The sequence below is a fragment of the Centruroides sculpturatus genome, unplaced genomic scaffold, assembly GCF_000671375.1.
Source record: "Centruroides sculpturatus isolate CEXI.00-Female unplaced genomic scaffold, Cexi_2.0 scaffold700, whole genome shotgun sequence".
NCBI classification, from domain to species: domain Eukaryota; kingdom Metazoa; phylum Arthropoda; class Arachnida; order Scorpiones; family Buthidae; genus Centruroides; species Centruroides sculpturatus.
In genome coordinates, this window is record NW_019385123.1 from 333,261 (window position 1) to 353,982 (window position 20,722).

Genomic DNA, 20,722 nt, shown 5'->3' on the forward strand with positions numbered 1-20,722 from the left:
ATCTATGAATAATTTCTCAACTCTATAAATTTAAGTTATAAATACAATATATACAATACAAGTATATATAACGTACAAGTTTAAAAATTTATTTTATAACTTAACTAATTTAACTAAATGTTAACAAATTATGTGAATATTGAGCTATTTGTTTACTTTGTTTTATATTTATTATATGAAAACTAAAAAATAAAATTGCTGATGACAATCTTAGAAAAATATATATGGAATTTTGCTAATACATATTAAAAAAATACGATAAATAGATCTCTATTAGTAACAAAAAACAAAAGAAATGTTCAGGAAATAAATCATTCAAATCCAAAATGTTAAAAAAGATAAATATATATTATTTTATGTATTTGATAAATTATTGTTCAAAATTATTTACATAATCTAACAACAATATGTAAATACATTATGAATAATTCATTCTTCAGATAAATAAGCTAGAAAATTTTTAGTAACAATATTTTCTAAATTTTCAATGTAATAGAGTTACATTTCTTCTTACAAAACTTCTAACATAGTAATTTATTAAGATTTATTGTCTATGTTTCTCTGACTATTAGTAGATCTAGCATCTGAAATTCCTCTTTCATAAACCCAAACCGAATCGACTCCCGCTTCGGTGATAGTAATGGGTTTCCAAGACGGAAGGGGAAAACGGCACGCAATTACCCACGAACCATCAACAAGTTCCATGGCCAATTTTTCTTCCAGTTGTGCCATCTTGTATAAAAAATTAAAATGAGAATTACATGAATATAGATACAAATATTAAACATAGATTATACAAGTAAAGAGAATCGAAATCTAGGAAAATCAATTTTGTACACTATCGAGATCTTGTATTTATTGTAATTTCAGTTTGAATAGAAAAGTTAAATTGAAAAAACTTCCTTTTTGAATAAGTAACTGAAAAATTATTTTTATATAAATACATTTTTTAATATTTAAATATGCAAAGAAATAAAAAGCTTTACAACAGAATAAATTATGTACAAAATGAAATTTAGTTTTGCAAATCTAGAAAATAGACTTTTTTAAAGTAACATTTAACTGAATTAAAAAGAAAAATTTTTCATTTTTTTTTTTAAATTGCTAAGATTAAAACTTTTTTATTATTATATCAACAGCATAATTAATGAATACTTTATAAATTTGAGAAAATGGGGGAGTGTCTCGACTGTCGAAGGTGTTGGCGCGATAATCTTAAGAGAAGAGTTGATACAACATTGTGTGATAATGATTCGCTCTTGGAGGAAAATGCTACCTCAATTTAAGTGGAAGTACAACAAATGTCTTTCTCTGCTAGTAATATTATACCTATTGCTTATTTCCGGTATAGAACCTAACCCAGGACCTTTGCCTAGATCTCCTCAACGTGGCGGCCACACAGATATGCAAAAGAAGGGGCGTGGGAGGCCGCGCAGTGTCATTCCTAAAGCTACAGAAAAAATAAGAATATCTGGAACTAATTCCAGTCAAGAAATTCTGCTTGAAGAACAGGAGTATGATAGAGAGGAATTAAACGATGGGAGAACTCCAAAAATACAAGACTACTTTCATACCGTACAAGGAGCAGACACTCCAACAGCAGAAGAACAAAAATATTCGCTGAAATCCATATACGATTTGATTCAAGAAAAATTCAATCAATTAAACACCGAGTTACAAAATATCAAATCAGAAGTTAATTATCTGAAAGAAGAAAACAGAGTTTACCAATTGGAATCCAAAAGAGTAGCACAAGAATTGGAAGAAATGGATTCAATAATTAAGGATAATTCCCACACAAAAGGTGAGCTAGAATTTGAAATAGATCAATTATTAAATGAAAAAACGAACAAAAATATAGTAATTATTAATTTTCCGTTTGAAACTCCGGAATATCTAAAAGAAATCGAACAATTTATATCAAGAGAACTAGGGATAACAAATAGTTCAATAGATAGTATAATTAAACTAACTAATAATGAATACAAGCCTATGGTGAAAATAGCTCTATCCTCAACATATGACAGAAATTTAATACTTAAAGAATTCTGGTCTAAGAGAGCAAAAATCAATTTAGACGAACATAAAAAAATTATATTCAAAACAGATCTCTGTAGAAGATCGAGATTGAGGAGAAAAAATTTGATACCAATATTTCAACAAGAAAAAGCCAAAGGCATTAAAATAATAATGAGAGATGATTATTATATAAAGGGAGAGAATATCTATACATACGATCTCCACTTACAAAAAGCGATACGTGTAAGGGGTTTTTTAGGCCTAAATTAAAAGGTCAATCAAATAAATATATCAAAAAATCCTTCATTTCTATGAATAATCAAAGAATAGAAGATTCTATAAACCTAGTAATACTAGAAAATAATAACCAACAAGGACATAGAATAGAGCTGACAAACTTAGTAGTTGGATTACCATTAGAAGAAGGTGAATATACAAAAAGGTATAATTACAAAATTCGTTTTGGATTCTGGAATATACAAGGTATCCAAAGAAAGCTATACACAGATACATTTTATAAATACTTGATTTCCAATACAGTTATTGGTTTGTCTGAAACTTGGTTGACCCAGCTAAAAATAGAAGATAAAACTTATTTAGAACGAACCTTCTTAGTATTGGAAAGTAAAGGTCAAAGAAATAGTAAATTCGGTCGACCTTTTGGAGGACTCTTATTGTTAATTAATAAAAATCTAGGTAAATTGAGATTTTGGATTGCTGATAACAATTACGTCCTAGCTGAATTAGAACTCTGTCAACATCTAAGTTCACGCTGGAGAGAAACACGTATAGGAATTATACTTATATATCTCCCACCAAATTCCGATAAAAAGAGAACCTTAGTAGAAATTCAAAATAAGATAATACAAAGAACTAATATTACAGATTTGTGGATAATTGGGGGTGATGCTAATAGTCGAATAGGTGAAGCAATGGATACAAAAAACAAAAATAACAATGGAATTATTGACAATATCAGAATGTCTAAAGATAAAGTAAGTAACTTAGGAGGAAAATCATTACTAGAATTTGTACAAGATAATAATCTATATATTTTGAATGGACGACTCCCAAGCGACTGTCCTGCGGAATATACCTACCTGTCTAGCTTAGGCAAATCTGTGATTGACTATATAATTTGTTCGGAAACTGCCCTAAATATGATTAAAGAATTTAGAGTCTTGAATATCGATATGTCAGACCACTTCCCTGTACAACTAGAATTCAATGGAGCCCCATACGAAAACAGGGAAGAGCAAACTCAAAAAAATAATCGAATCTATAGAAGAGAGACGAAAAGAAGTTTTAATCTGAAAAAATTCAAAAATGAATTCAACAATCAATTGCTGATGATACAATATAAAGAAAGTAATATAACGGCTGTGCAGAAATATGATAAATTAGTAAATATAATAGACCAATTTCGATATAAAACCTCTTGGAACATTAATAGAACACATCCCAAACAAATTTGGTTTGATAAGAGTTGTTACTTACATAAGATTAAAAAACAACGTAGCTTACAATATTTTAGAAAAATAAACTCTGAGTCAACACTGAAAGAATATATAAGAAACAAAAAAATATATCAAAACCTAATTAAAGCCAAAAAGAGGAAATATTATTCTGAGATGAGTGATCAATTATTAAAAGCTAAAGATACAAAAAAATTTTGGAATATTATTAAACAAGTCAGAAATAAAACGCAAACTCCTGAGCCTAAATGCTATGTAACGTATGATAATTGGCAACAATACTTTGAGGAATTTTCCATTTCCTACAAAAATAAATGCAATGTGCAGAGTATACCACACTTAACTGTTACGACTGAACCACTAACAGAAATATTTAATGAAGAAAATTTACACAGGTGTATCAAAAAAATAAAAGAGAGAACCGCTCCAGGTGCCGATTCCATCACCAACGCGATAATCAAAAACTTTTCGATCGAAGGAATTCATCTATTGGCTAATCTATACAATAATTTCTATAATACGGGTACAATACCTAGAGATTGGAATAAAATCATCTTCCAAATGATATTTAAAAAAGGTGAAAGAAGCTGTCCAGCCAACTATCGACCTATTGCTCTTTTGTCTGGGTTTCGCAAACTGTTTACAGCAGTACTAACAGAAAAGTTTAATGAGTGGACAGAGAATAATAAACTACTTAATTATACACAGTTTGCCTTTACAAAAAATGGAGGCACCCAAGTTGCATTATTTTCATTGACGACACTAATCCAATTACAATTATATAAAAAAAGACAAAAAGTCTTTGCTTTGTTTTTGGATATTGAAAAAGCATATGACTCAGTGGTTATTCCAGTATTACTAGAGAAGCTAAGCAAAAACGGAGTAGATACACGTATGATTAGAATAATCGATCAATTGTTCGGACACTATGAAGTAATCATTAAACAATTTGATAAGAAATGGCCAGAATTACAAGTGCATAGAGGTCTCCTTCAAGGTGACCCTTGGTCTCCACATCTTTTTAACTATTTCCTAGCAGACATAAATGAATGTTTTGAGAAAGAAGATGATGGATTTTATATAGACGGCCAAGTAATCCACTCTATAGCATATGCGGATGATATCGTACTAGTCGCACCCACAGCAGCAGGTCTTCGAAGAAAAATTAGAAATATACAAAAATATTTCCATATATTAAAATTAAGCATCAATCCAAGAAAATCCTCAGTCATGATATTTCGTAATGGATCCAAACTTGCAAAAAAAAGCACATCATTCTCGATGAACAAAGTACAATTAGAGATAGTACAAGAGATAAAATTTTTGGGAATTATACTGACCCCCACAATAACTTTTGAAAAGCAATATAAAAAAGTCGTTCACAAATCAAATTGTCTGATTAATAATATGGTGAAACTTTGTACACATATTAAGCTTAAAAATATATTTAGTCATTTTAGACTATTTACCTCTATAATTTTTAATGCGATATCCTACGCCTCACCAATTTGGAGTCTAACAAATTATAAGAAACTTGAATCCATTCAAAATAAGTTTATTCGAAAAATTTTTACATTGGAATACAATATTGCTGGTTACGCTCTTAGAATCGAACTCAGCAGATTTAGATTGGCTCCTTTTTTTGTCAAAAGATTTGTTAATTTTCTATATAAGATCAGAGACAATAACAACCTTCCAACAAAACTATTATATTTGCTGTATAAAAAAATGTGTCAAAAACCCCAAAAAAATACCTGGATTAGTCAAATGAAGAATATAATCAATGAATACGGAGTTTCTATAGCTCCATTACTAGAAAATTCAGAAATTAGCGACTTTATAAGGAAACAACTAATACATAATGCACTGGAAATCTCATTAGCTCAAGATATCGAAGAAATACATAAGAGAAGAGAGCCTAAATGGTATAAAATATTGCTAAATTACCCCTTCAATAACAACTATATGTTATCTAATATGTCGTTTACAGTCAAGAAGTTTTTCATTCAACTGAGATTAAATAGCAATATGGTTTTAATTAATAATAGAATCTATGAAATTTCCAAAAGTAGCTGCCCAAGATGTCAAGAATTATTCACTAAGTATCACGTTTTCTGTGGATGTAAAACAGGCTACGAACTAAGAATTAAAATGGATTTAAACCAATTAAATTTCATCACAGAAGAAAATCAAATGTATCGTTTCTTCCAAGGTGCAAATACTGCTATGATTTATAAATTATACAATTATACAAAAACCTTTTGTAATCAATCCTAAAAGGGTGAATGAAATTGAATTGATCTGAATATTGTTTATAATAATATTAACTGATAAAAACTGAATATGTTATAATCATGACTATGATCAAAGTTCATTCTATGTTATAACTCCCTGTAATAACAGGCCTTTGCCTAATATGACTAATAAATATATTATTATTATTATTATTATTATTAAATTTGAGAAAATATGTCAAAATATATCAGGATAATAAAACCAATGCATTTTTTACGATTACAGCTGATTCGTTTAAGTAAAATTTTTTATTTCTTACAAAAATTTAATACTTCTTAAAGACATTTTTTTGCAAATTATAAAATTATAATCTTTATTAAAATTAATTATTCATTTAAGAATTATTAATCTTAATTTGATTTATTTCAAAATTTGTATTAAAATTTTTGAATTTTTAAAACACAGTGTTTTAAAGTTACTAGAAGGAGATATTTATTATAATAATTACAGTTATCCAAATGACAGTTATTGATTATTATAAGATAAATTTGATAATTTTATATTTCATTTGATTCATCAAATACAAAAGTAAAACTTAAATGATGACTCACCATAGAATCAACGCCAAATATTACTATGTTGTTGTAAGGACTTAGATTAACCTGAAAAACAATAAAATATCATATATTAATATAATTATAGAAATATGTAAAGTATTTTTCCTTTCCTTCCATAAACTAATACAGCAGTTTTATCTATATTAGTTTAAAGAACATTAAAAATCAATTGAAAGGCTTAGTGGAAGAAGGAGTTAACTGACATTTTCATGAAATTTGAATTAGCAGTGTGGAAGAAGGGATAAATGCTTATCTATCCCATGGCAAACAAATCAAGAGATTACCTTCAGCCAATCTGAAATTTGATGGTGAAAGAAGGCAATATTTGATGCAGATGTAACATATAAAAAACTTTGAATTTACATTTCACATCATCATTTTGCTAGCTTCCTCCTTTTTAAGTCTTTCAATTAATATACAGGGTGTTTCTTTCAAACCTCCATAGTTTTAAAGTGTTCTGTAAAACCCATTTATTCAGGTATGTGAATAAAATGTGTCAGAAAATGTTGATCAGTGCTCAAAGTTTCATGTTCTACATGTGTATGCTTGAAAGGACTGTCATTGCCACAGTCTATATCATTGGATTGGTTGACAAGGCCCCATTTATTGGCCTGCCTGATCATCCGACATCATCCCTTTAAAGTTTTTTCTTTATGGGTATGTCAAGGATTCTATGTATGCTACAAAAATGCCAGATACAAGAGCCCTGCTTACAAGAGCCATGGATGCCATTAACAGTGTGACTCCTAACATGCTGGTTTAGACATGGGCCAAAATCAAATACAAACTGGAAATCATAAGTGCCACAAGAGGAGCACATGTGAAAATGTAGTGATTTAATGCAGTAAATAGCTTTTCAGGTGGTATTTTCATTAACATTGTCTACAGTTCTGTACAGTTCAATTTCTTTTCCAAAAATTAATCCACAAAACCAGTGAGTTTCAAAGTAAACATCCTGTATATTCATATCAAATCAATTTTTGTACATAATTCCAGGAATTATGTAATTATTTTTATATAAATTTAATTATGCAATGTAACAACCTGGAACTGACATTAAATCAACTAATCAAAAATTGCTAAATTTCTGATAGGATAAAAATCAATTTTTTAATCAATAAATAGTTTGTAATAAACCTGGCAACATTTGATTATTTAATATTAAATAATCAAATGATGCCAGGTTTATTACAAAAGATAGGAAATATTAATTACAATAGTTGTAACTCTATACAAGTCAACCCCCTATAACACTGTTGATTATTCCATTTTATATGAATTTCATGTTGTATGAGCCACTTAGATTTTACAAATACATGTGCTGGGCTGTGAATGGCTCACATATTTGTAAAATCTAAGTGACTCGTACAACATCTAAGTTTCAACATGAAATTCATATAAAACAGAATAATCAACAGTGTTATAGGGGGGTCGCCTGTACTGAAGTGATGAATTTCAATGTATTCTTGAATATAAACTTTTTTGGGTCTTTAATCACTTATTAAATTTTGATAATTTCATTATCACTTTTTTGTAAATTGTACATAATCTCTGAAGTACTATAAATGTAATGTATTTTTCTATTTACATTTCTCATACAAGAAATATAGATAGAATGAATTTAAATTGTTATATGTTCTATTGATACTTTTTATTTGTCATGATATGAGAATTAAGTTTTAATAAATCATATTCAGTTATTTTTTGTATCTTCTGAATTAGATCTTATAAATTTTTCTATCAAAACTGTAATTTTTTCCAAATGTATAATAATAAAACTTATAATACCACAATAATTGAAATGGTATTTATTCATTATTCAGCATTGTCACTTAAATGGTAAAATTATATAATAGATAATAATAATGTTTAATCTCATATCTTTTGACAGGTTACATGAATGAATACCTCAATCTTTTACATTCAGAATTAAAAATTCATAGCATGGAAGTGGGAGATGCAGTGGTCTTGTGCAAATGTAACTAGCTCTTAAAATACATATGCACAAGGCCACTATATTTGCCTTTCCACACCAGAATTAGANTTTTGGGTCTTTAATCACTTATTAAATTTTGATAATTTCATTATCACTTTTTTGTAAATTGTACATAATCTCTGAAGTACTATAAATGTAATGTATTTTTCTATTTACATTTCTCATACAAGAAATATAGATAGAATGAATTTAAATTGTTATATGTTCTATTGATACTTTTTATTTGTCATGATATGAGAATTAAGTTTTAATAAATCATATTCAGTTATTTTTTGTATCTTCTGAATTAAGTCTTATAAATTTTTCTATCATAACTGTAATTTTTTCCAAATGTATAATAATAAAACTTATAATACCACAATAATTGAAATGGTATTTATTCATTATTCAGCATTGCCACTTAAATGGTAAAATTATATAATAGATAATAATAATGTTTAATCTCATATCTTTTGACAGGTTACATGAATGAATACCTCAATCTTTTACATTCAGAATTAAAAATTCATAGCATGGAAGTGGGAGATGCGGTGGTCTTGTGCAAATGTAACTAGCTCTTAAAATACATATGCACAAGGCCACTATATTTGCCTTTCCACACCAGAATTAGAAATGTTTTACGTATTTAAACAAACTAAAAATAATAAAAAAAGTAGATCAAATATATTATTTATAACTACAGTAGAATACCAATTATCTGAAATCATTTGTGAAAAAAGTAATCAAGAATTTGAATAATTTGATTAAGATAAATATCCATGAAAAACATTATTATAATATACTATAAAAATAATAATTAATATTACATTTTGTGATCATCTTCTCTGGGTTTCCCTTTTTTTCAATAAATTAATAAATTATTTCCTCTTTGCATTTACTTGCCTCATAAATATTATTCTTGAAAATCAAACAGAACACAATGCTAAACACTGACATATGATAATAATAACAATTGAGAACAGACTAAAACAAATAGGAATAATGATTGTGCAGACTGAATCAACAACTAGAGATGGTGTAAGTCAAATACTGGACTCTGCCCACAAGTGGCCAAGCAGATAAAAACACTGAACACTGGTAGTTGGTTGCAGGTTTGTCCTGACAAGGGACTGGTCACATGGAGTTTTTTGGGTTTTCTTCACATGTTTAACATCTAAATAGGGCCAGTTTTTCATAGAAAGTTCTCTTGGAAAGTACCCCATTGACAGATTGCCTGTGTGTTGTATTGCCTTCTCCCACCAATACTAACAAACACTGAACATTTGCATTTGTTACATCAATTCAGATAATTAGCATTATATTGAATATAGACAATGAGCAAAAATTATTGTGACATTGTCACAATAATTTTTGCTCATTCAATGCTGGACTGCAATTTTAATTAATTTAATTTAATATATATGCTCTTGATCAAAATCAGTAGTGTCTCCTGTACATCATACTTTTCCTGATAATAACAGAGTTATGCCAGTCATCTATGTAACTCCATTCTGGGGAAAATGTTTGAATAAAATCATGTGACTTCTGGTCTAGACTGGAAGTTTGTATATAGTTAATAGGGGCCTCCTGCCCTAAACTTTCCATATTTGGTTTCGACTTTCTTCTATCTAAAACTGCTCTCCAGATTAAGGAAGGACAGACAAACAAGCAGATGGACAACAGCCAGAATTTATAGGTCTACAATTTTTCCAAATTGCAGCCCAATACTTTCAAATAATATTTATTTGAAATTCAATTCACATTGAATTTCAAATAAATATTAGCAAAAATATCTATATAGAGATGTATTATTGAAATTATTATTTAATATATACAATTAGAAATGTATTAAAACTAATTTAATAAGCTTACAATGTTTCTTAATTGATTTTATAATTTTATTTTGTAAAACCAAAATAAAATCATAACTATGTAAGAAAATAAAATTTTTCAGATATTATTTTACTATTCTATATTCATGAATAGAGTATTTTGTAGTATTTTTTAAAATTTTATAATAGAAACAATTATATCTAATGTCTTGTGGTTACAGTAGTGGTAACTATAATATTTAGATATAAAAGATTAAACATTGATTAAGATTAACAGTTTTAATTATAAGAAATTTCTGAATATAGCAATTGTATACATAAAGTAATTTATTATAGTTTATAATTCAAACAATTTAAATTCATACTTAAAGTAATTTTATCTAAATTCTAATAACCAGTGGAAATTTATTCCTAGAATTGAAAATAAATTACATAATTTTAATGAAAGTCATGATAAAATTATCAATGTATAATAATTATTCAACATAAAATATTTTAATAAAAGAATTTCTCTATTTTGTACTAAAATTAAATGTTATCCATTATCTAGTTTTACACATATCCATTACTTTGTAAAAATAATATAATGGATATAATGGATGGCTTCAATACAAAAATGTGAGCTTTAACTGCTGCATTTATTTCAAATTTTACTTTAAAATATAATTTATCATAAACAAGTGGTCTTTAAGTTAATGATTCTTAATTATAATGCAGTCCAAGATTATANCTTCCTTGTCCTAGCTTTTCTGCCAACCAGGTGTCATTGTCATTGCTTTCAGACTTTAGTCCTTAAGACTGTCCCTGTGTTTAATTGGAGGTTTTCTTTGTTCATTAACTGTATATTCAAAACTTTCTGCCTTTAGACTTTGTCTGTTCCATAATTTAAAGAAACATTTCTATTGATAAAATACAGAATGTGTAGTTTATCATTATAATAAATGCATAAATAAAAAAGTGGAAAAAAGTGAAGTATTTGTCATTGTTAAAACATAAGTACAAAAGTACAGCTTTCATTTTTAGGACAGTAGGTGTCAGTATGAGACCAGCCTACACTGATAACAATAACTGATTGGTAACATTATACGGTGAGAGTAATTAGACCATAATTAGCGTAAATTTTATTGAATCAGAAAATTTTAAAACATTAATTATTCAATTTTTTAACATTTTTAGTTGTTTTAGATTTATAATTACTTAAGTGCTTCATCTAGTGTTATTTGCTGGAAATTTTTGGCAATATTTCATTAATAAAATATTCATATTCATAATGTTTTTGAAAATCAATACATCTGTACTGTACACCACACTGAAGTATACTTGCAGATATTCTCATTTGTTAGATCTAGACTATCTTTATGTTGATTTACTTCAATTTAATCAGGTAATCCTCCAGGACATTCTTCAGTAAAAATTTAGTATATTTCTGATGATATTGTGGTTTTGGCGTGGTGGTTGCTTTTATCTTTGGTCGCTGTGAGTGGAAGAAATGAACGAGACGAGATCGTAACAAAAACTAAACTTTTATTGTTCTTCTCGCGTACTAGGTACAGCACGTCTCGACGACGCGGCTAACAAAGGACAACACGTCTCGACGACGCGGCTAACAAAGACAANACATTCTTCAGTAAAAATTTGTTATATTTCTGATGATATCATCATAGCAGACATGAAAATTTTCTTGTCAATTGCCAAATCACATCCTCACAGGTCATAAGCTGTCGCGCCATCTGTTGATGTTTGTTGGTATTAAGCCAAACAGTTCATAAACATTTCTTTTGACACATGATATTTTGAATAGGAACAACTTCAGATGTCTCTATACCTATTGTTAATAAATAATCCTTTTTTAAAACAATTCTCAATGGTCATCTCACATATAGTTCTTGATCTCATAACATTGTCAAAAGATGTAGTGCATCAAGCAGGGAAGATCTTTTAGCAATAGTCAAAGACAAATTGATATGACTTCTATCATTTTAGTTCTCTGAAAATTCTTGCAAACATTTCACTTTTATAATGCCTTTAAGTTAGATATGATTTTTTTGTTATATGGCTGAATCAGTGATGATGTATTCACAGGAAAGAATATTATTTTAATATTTTTAATGGCACATTGTTATCATAAAATGTATGTATTGTACAACTGTCTACCAGAAAAGCTATCTCTTGTTTCAAATTTTTATCTCATTTAACCAACCAGTTGTTAAAAATGTCAGTTTTCATCTAGGCATTTGTATTTGTATCTAGGCATCTAGGCAGTAATTTGCTGGTAAATACTTCACATTTTCAAAACATATATAGGATTTTTACTTTTTCTAATCACTAGAATCTGTTTCTGGCCTTTCTTGTTAACAAAGCAAAGAACTGTAATATGTTCCTTTGGTGATTTAAATACATGCTTTAACTGTTGCAAAATTAGAATCTTTTCTCCTTACTGTGAGTGCATCTGTACATAATGTTCTCTCATTTTCTCCATTAATTGAACAACCCACTGCTTACAATAAACAACTAACTGACACCTAAATACAAATTCCAGCACATAATAAACGAAGAAATTTTAATGTTCAAATGTTTTCGGCCATCCTTTAGAGGTCCTCATCAGGAATGAACGCACAAAAAATACAAAACATAGTTCTATCCTTTGAAAATTTCTAACTTTCTAAAAGGTTTGAACATTAAAATTTCTTTGTTTATTATGTGCTGGAATTTGCATTTACGTGTCAGTTAGTTGATTATATAGTTCCAGTTTAAGTGCACCATTTTTTGTTTGGCTTACAATAAAATCAGTCTTTCCCATATTTTTAGTTAATTCTTCTGCTTTATGATACATTAGTGGCCCATTAACAGGAAACTTTTTCACAAACATTACTAAACAAAAGTTTCAAAACTAAGTCAATTACACTATCTTTTCCAGTTCAATTTTTCTTGGAAATCATGTTGTTTTTCTTGCTGAAATTTCATATTCATTGTTTTTCAAATCTTGCAAAGATTTGCTGTGGAATTTCTAAACTGTGCAGCAGCATTCCATTGACTCATTTTTGGTAATTTATCATTCTAAAGTTTTGTTTATCTTTGAGAAACAAATGTTCACATTTCTTATTTGCTTCTTCTACTGTGCTGATGTACTGAACTTTGATTAAACAATAATAAAAATTACAGTCTTCACTCTTCAGTAACAGTAAAAGCTAACCTATAAAGCCTAACGAGTGCCATAAATTGAAATTTAAACTACAGTACTGTTTACAGTATAAAGTGTAAGATTAAAACAAATGTTTACTGTATAAAGAGGAAATATGTTATATAATTGGCTAATTTAATTTAAATTGATTCTGATCATTGTGCTAATATTTTTATTGTAACAATATGGCTTATAAGTTATAACCATTATCATTGGTTTTGTCAGTTGGCTGTTATTAACCATCTAAGTAAATTCAAACTTATAATCAGTAACATAATGATAATTAAAAGCAAATTTTTGATTATAATAAGCAACAATTTTGTAAATATTATTTAATTTATATATTTTCTGACAGTATTAAATAACAATACCTGTGATTATAAAAAGCAGCATCTATTGTAAAATAAAACAGAGAAGTTTATTGAAATATGTTCAAAATATAAAATGTATTGAATCATATCATATATACTGTAATAGTTTTTTTATAATGTACTGTACAATACTTTAACATTTAACATAAAAAACATATAAAATAGCCCAAAAATTAGTTAATTAAAATATATTAAAATGATATTAACAATCAATTTAGAAATATTGCCTGTTATTATTCATGATTCAATTGCTTCCAATGAAGCAATAATTCAGAATGTGGGCAAGTCAACTGAATCACTTTAGTTCTGAATCACATGGAATTATTCCGAACTAGTTCTAACCATTCTTAAAAAATATATTTGCTAACTGACTTTTGGACCACTCTGTAGAATTTACTGTTTTATCCTGAGCTATAGAAGACAAAATACAGGTATCCCTCATACAACATGGTTTCACTCTAACACAGTTTTGGAAATCCTCCATACAAAAGTGTAAACTCCATTAGTCCAGAGCCAGCCCTACCATAGGGTGAATGGAGCAGCCACTCCAGGTGCTAAATTCTAGGGGGCGCCTCAGTGGTAAAGAAAATTAAAGAAAAAAATATTTTTTTCACTTTTCGATATTTTCGGGGGGGTGCCATAATAGGATCTCGCTCCATCCTAAAACTTGCCTTGGGCCGGCACTGCATTAGTCTATATTGTTTTATTCAAGTAAGCATGCATGATGTCTCAAATTTTCCCACAGATTTTAGAATATTGAAATTTTCAATTTGCTCTGTGCCTTTCCTCACGTTTATGTTAATGAAAGCTGATAGTAGAATTTTTTCTTCCTTGTCCTAGCTTTTCTGCCAACCAGGTGTCATTGTCATTGCTTTCAGACTTTAGTCCTTAAGACTGTCCCTGTGTTTTGTTTTTTTTATAAATTAATCTTTATATTTAGTAAAATTTTTTTAAAACATTTTTAGGTAAATGTTGTTAAACATTTTTTTAACCATAGATAAATAATCATTCATAAAAATGATGAACGAAATATAGCTATATCTCAGTATTTGAGCTGTTCCCAACTGGAACAATTTGGTATTTAAATACAAATTCTGGAAAAAATTGCTTGGTATTCAACTGAACAAATTATTAATTAATAACATTTTTATTTTGTCATCCATAGAAAATTATGATAAAAATAAAAAAATGAAGATGTTGCTGATATTTCTGATCAAGATCAACAAAAAAGCTCAGATGACAATGATACTTTGAAAAAAAAATGTCCTCATTAAACTAAAATTAATATAAACAGTACTTTTAATTGTGCTTGTTAGTTAATTATTGATTGGAAAGTATTGACTATTTTAATAAACATATTTCTCTTAGTAATGAAAAAGAATAGTATACTTTTGTTAACTTCTGGAATGTAATCCTATGTTTTGCATTATTCCTTTCTTTTGTATAGCACAGATTCACATAACATGGCACTTTTTCAGAACATATCTACTATGTTATTCGAGGGATACCTATATGTTTGAATCTCAGAAAGGTACAACATGGAACAGATAAATTAACCAATTATCAAGTAATATTTTACAATGTATTGACAATTTATATTAAATATGTATAATTTTTTTCCCTCAAATAAAGGTTATTTTGTTATAGAAATTACAAAAATTTTGTCAATCAAGGACTCCCTTCCTTACATTCTCCAATTGCATGGCATCTTGAGCATTAATTATGTTATTATATTTAGATATGAATATATATCTGTTCTAGCAGACAAATTGGATAGTATTTTCTTAATATATTAGAACATAACTAACTGTTCCAAGAAACTTTAACTTTAGTGTCATACACCTGTTATGTCAAAGCAATGCACTTTTTATTATTCTTATTAAATTGAATATTATGCTTAATTGAATCATAATATTCTTTATCTGATCTAATCATAAAACCTATATAGTGGAAACTTCCTTTATCTATCCAACTATTCTACTCTGACTTCTCAATATGAAATGGATTTGGAGAACTTTACACATACAAAACAATCAGAACCAAGCACTTCTGTAGCTGTACTCTGTCTTCAATGTTCACCATTTCCTCAAGACTCATTATTAAATGAAGCATTCAAACATTAATTTTTGAACATTTCATTAAAAAGTCTCTTGTACTCACTGCTTTTGTGAGCAGTGATATAACACATTACTTACTGAACTGTTTTGACTTGCATTGCAAGAAATTTATTTTAACTTAGTTGACAAATATGTTTCATCACACAGTTGTATGATATGAGAAGTCATGGACTACAACTTAGATTTTCATGACAATTTTTAATATTAAAACACAAATCTAAATATGAGGATCATTCAAATGAAACCTGACCAATGGCTATAACAAAGCGTGGAGTGTATGTAGCAAATCATTCTCCATTTGAAATGTAGGTGGAAACACTGTAGGCTTACACTGCAATGTCATGTGATACTGCTGCCATGTGAACTTACAAACAAGCTGCATTCATTTAGCACGTGAAGCAGCTACTCCGTCCAACTTTCAAGCATGAATGTATCAACAATTAAGCAGCAAACAGTAGTGCATTCTTTTAACCACAGAAGGTGCCACATAATTTGACACCTGTGCAAAAAGACCTTTGCATGGATCTGTCATTGGAACATTTGCTGCGGTACTGCAATTAAGGCATCGTTTCATAAAGAGAATTGTTACAGGAGACAAAACATAATGCTCTCATTTCCAGCCAGAAAGCAAAAGACAGAGCACTCAGTAGAAGCACGTGTCATCTCCACAGCCTAAGAAATCAAAGGGAATGCAGACAACAACAAGAAAGGTGATTTTAATAAAACATAAAATTCATCTGGATACAAGTCCAAGTTGGATACAAGCCCATTTCTACAAACAAATATTATATTTTTAATTGTGTTGGATTGTCACCTGTGGACATTTTAAACTGTTTCACATATTCGTGCAGAGGCATAGCCTCTAAAGAAAGGTTGTCTCTGCAATGGAAATAGTTGTTCCTGGTGATTAGACATGGCAAGTAAACTTGGACTTGTATCCAGATGAATTTTATGTTTTATTAAAATGTAATTCTGCCAGCCCATTTCTACATACAAAGAAAGGTGATGTTAACATTCTTCTTTGACAGCAAAGGCTCATTGCTAATGGAGATTACTACCTGTGGAACCCTATAAATGCTGCTCAGTACAAGAAAACTAAAAAACTAAAATCTCTGCAAACTTCCATCAAGTCCAAGCAGCCTGGTCAGCTTTCACAAGGTGTCATCCTCCTTCATGACAACACCTGCCCTCACATCGCATGCATCGTGCTTGAATCCCTTGTGAAATTCAAGTGGAAAATACTCCAGCATCCTGCATACAGTCCTGACTTGTCTCTGTGCAATTTCCACGTTTTTGGGGAGATTAAGAGATACCTGGAAGGGTGTAAATTTCAATATGACAGAGGCAGAAGACGCAGTTCAGGAACAGTGCAGACATCAACCCATTGAGTTCTACAAGCAAGGAATTGAACATCTGATGTTACAGTGGGACAAGTGCCTTACTCATCAGGGAGATTACTTTTAATGTAATGTAACTACTAAATAAAGTCATTGGTCGAATTTTATTTGAATGACTCATAATTAACTGTAAAAGTAAAAGATATGAATTATCACTAACAAGAGGTCACTGGTATCAACGTTACTAAAATAATGTCATTACAAGTCTTGTTACTGATCATTTCTTTAGAATCTGATATCATATTTGCCAATCTTAAATTATAAATTAGACTGACTTGATAGCTTGGAAACTGATTTTGGGATGCAAAGGTTTAGAAATAAAAACACAAGTTCTAGAAAGATCATGAAACTTATGAAACTTTTAAGTATTGATTAAATCTTTACTGCCTTTATCACAATAATAAGTTTATAATATTGGCTTTTCCTACTAGACAGATTACTTATTAGTAAAAAGTTGACTGCAGAATAATGGCATATTGTACTATATGTAATAGGTTAATTGTCTATAGAAAAAAAATTACAAAAATTAATAATTCCTTATTACCAGTAGTCTAAAAAATGTAATTTTAGCATGAGAATTACATTTACAAAAACTTTCAAATTAGTTTTTTTGATACCAAAGAATGGAAGATCTCTTATATCTATCACATTTTGCAACAAAATTTTGTAAACTGGCAAATTTCTAGCAAAAAATTCATTTTTTGTAATTTAATCAAAAATTTAAACCTTCTGTTGAAATTCTTGTATGTATAACAACATTGAACTTAAGAAAACTTTAGTGTTGGAGAGTGGGCAATTTCTACAAGAATTGACATACAAACAAACTTGAGATTTTTAGTACTGGTCATAATAAATCCACATTTGTGAATACAATACATTAAAGGCGTTATGTTATCTCAAAAAGATGGAGATTTTGTAGCTCAGAGAGAGGCTGACAGGCTGATAACTACCTCAAAACAGATTCTCAGTCCAAAAAATGGAAGGTTGGCAACTATGTAATATGCTTCTATTTTTACTATAAATAAGTACCATATTGTTGCAAAAAATAAAAACACTGAAGTAAAAAGTTATTGTGAAACAGTATCAATTATGTAAGTATTTGCTGTAAAGTTCAGCAATAATATTAATAGAGAAATTGCGGCCAACGTTTTCATTGTAAAAACATGTACGTCAGACATTCAGCGCCACCTTCCTGTAAGCCTAGAAGTTTGAAAATAGTGTTTGGAATGTCAGTGGAATCATGTTCAATGTTCCAAATGCTATTGTCAAACTTCTAGGCTTACAGGAAGGTGGCACTGAATGTCTGACATACACATTTTTGCAATGAAAATGTCAGCTGCAACCTCTCTAATATTTTACAAATTTGAATTTCACTAAGAACTATGATTCTTCTTTTGTAATTTGTTTCGCTATTCACTTGGTGACCAAGCAAATAAATGATGATGATGAATAATTTACTAAGTTCCCTTAAACTTTCAAAATCAAGATTATCCTAAGATGTATTTAAACAAATATTTTTTATTGAAAGTCTGACTCTTGCATTTTTAAAATTTGTCTTATTCCAAAAACAAAATGCTGTAAACCGTTAAACAATAAGTCGCAGCTTTGTTCTTTTTAAATTGTAAAATTCAAATATTGTCTGAAGATCAAAATAAGATTCACCAATCTTATGTAGGTCTTTCAGTGAGAAATCCATTACTAATATTTTCAGCCATCATGTAAGAGTTCAGGTAGATTTTTTCAAAATCAAACCTTTTTGGTACTAGCACTTTAGATTAGACTATGTATTAAAATCTCTGATGTATTCAAATTCAAATGTTTTTCTCTTGAAATTTTTTCTAAATGTACAAAGGGGTGTGTCTATTTACCATCTGTGCATTGCCTTTAACAATGATGAGTTGAATATGGCCTGGCATGCACTTGAGATCTGTTTTTCTTCTTTAAAATTGATGGATAGGCCCTGGAGGTCTGCCTTTAATATTTATAGCACTTTTAAATTTCTGAGCTTAGTATGGTATGTTTTCTATATTAGGGCAGCTTGTTTAATTTCTGGTTTAATCTCATTATCAGTCACATAAAGCCACGGCAGTGGCTTTCCTCTTCTTTTCTATATCAGTCTTATGTTCCAGAAGTGTGCTTCTTCAAAAATCTCTTTGTAGACTCAATTTATAAGGGCTAGTACGCGTTGGGCGTTGCGTTAAATGCATGTTAGCAGTGTACACACCGCACATTTAACTCAGCGTTCAATGACCGTTCACACTGGCTCAGTTTGGAAATGGACATGAAAGTAATTGCTTGTGTGTGGCTCCTCTATTGTCGCTATAAAAGACAATGGCAGAGGCAAAGAGAATTTTGGGGCACCCAATATTACGAGATAGACTGATGCATGAAATGTTTGTGACGTTGTATCCAAAACTAAGACAATATGAACCCAAGTTTTTTAATTATTTTAGAATGTCTATAAAATCATTTGACAATGGCTGGTCTCTTTTGGATTTCATCAATAAATAGATCAGTATTGAAATGATTGTTCTCCATCTCGGCCAATGTGCATCCACTCTACCTGAAAACATACGATCTAATGTACAACAAAATGGCAGCACATTTATCTCAAAGCGTGCAGCTGATGCCCGTGAAACACATGTTCTAACCTAAATCTATCAACACACGTTTGGCATGCACTTGGCCAGAAGTGCGCATTTGCATGTGTATACCTATGTGGAACTCTTGGTTCTTTAAAACCTGTGTTACCAAAGCGCACACTTCAAAACACCTAATGTGTACTAGCCCTAAGAGGTCTCTACAAAATTTGTTATCCTTAAGTGGAATTTTATAGATTCCCAGTGCTCTTTCAACGTCTGTTTGGTCTTTCAAGCAGCTGTTCACCAGCTGCTTAGACTTGAAATACATTCAAAAACAACAATTCAGTGATTCATTTTTGCCATGTTCTTTTAAACACATATCATGTATGATAAGTCCTACATTTGTCAAGTTGTGAGATTCAAGAAGTACAGTGGTACCTCAGGATAAGAAATTATTCCATTCTGAAACTGAGATCATATCATGAAAATGTCGTAAGGTGAATCATTTTTTTCCATACAATTACATGTAAAACCAAAAAATTCGTTCAAACACAAAAACACACTCAAATTAAAGCTAAGTAGTACATTAAAAAAATAACTATAGTAAGGAAAACACTGAAAAATGCGTTTTGTAGTTGTAAATGTATAAATAACCGTAATAGAATAATAATTGATAAAAAAAATGAAGTTTTATTTGCACCTTACCTTTGAGGATAGATGACAGTGGAGGTGTAAACTGGTGGTGGAAGATAGGGAGAAGGGAAATGATACTAAAACTTAACTTACATAACATAATGTAAAAATAACTTAAAAATAACTTAGAAAAGAAAAAAAAAATTAGTCTTTATATATATATAAACACTAATTTTATATATATAAAAACACTAAAAATATATATATAAATTTTAATATTATAATTTT

General features: G+C 29.3%; 1 protein-coding gene across 1 annotated transcript in view; it reads right to left on the reverse strand.

The window, feature by feature from the left end:
• Positions 1–392: 392 nt before the first annotated feature.
• Positions 393–20,722, reverse strand: part of LOC111635092 (protein FAM173B-like) — a 21,798-nt gene continuing 1,468 nt past the window's right edge. The window contains exons 3-4 of the mRNA XM_023379962.1: positions 6,341–6,391; positions 393–732 (exon numbers count right to left, since the gene is read on the reverse strand). Coding sequence (XP_023235730.1) covers positions 538–732; positions 6,341–6,391 — 246 coding nt within the window. The 3' untranslated portion in view covers positions 393–537. The remainder of the gene's footprint in view (positions 733–6,340; positions 6,392–20,722) is intronic.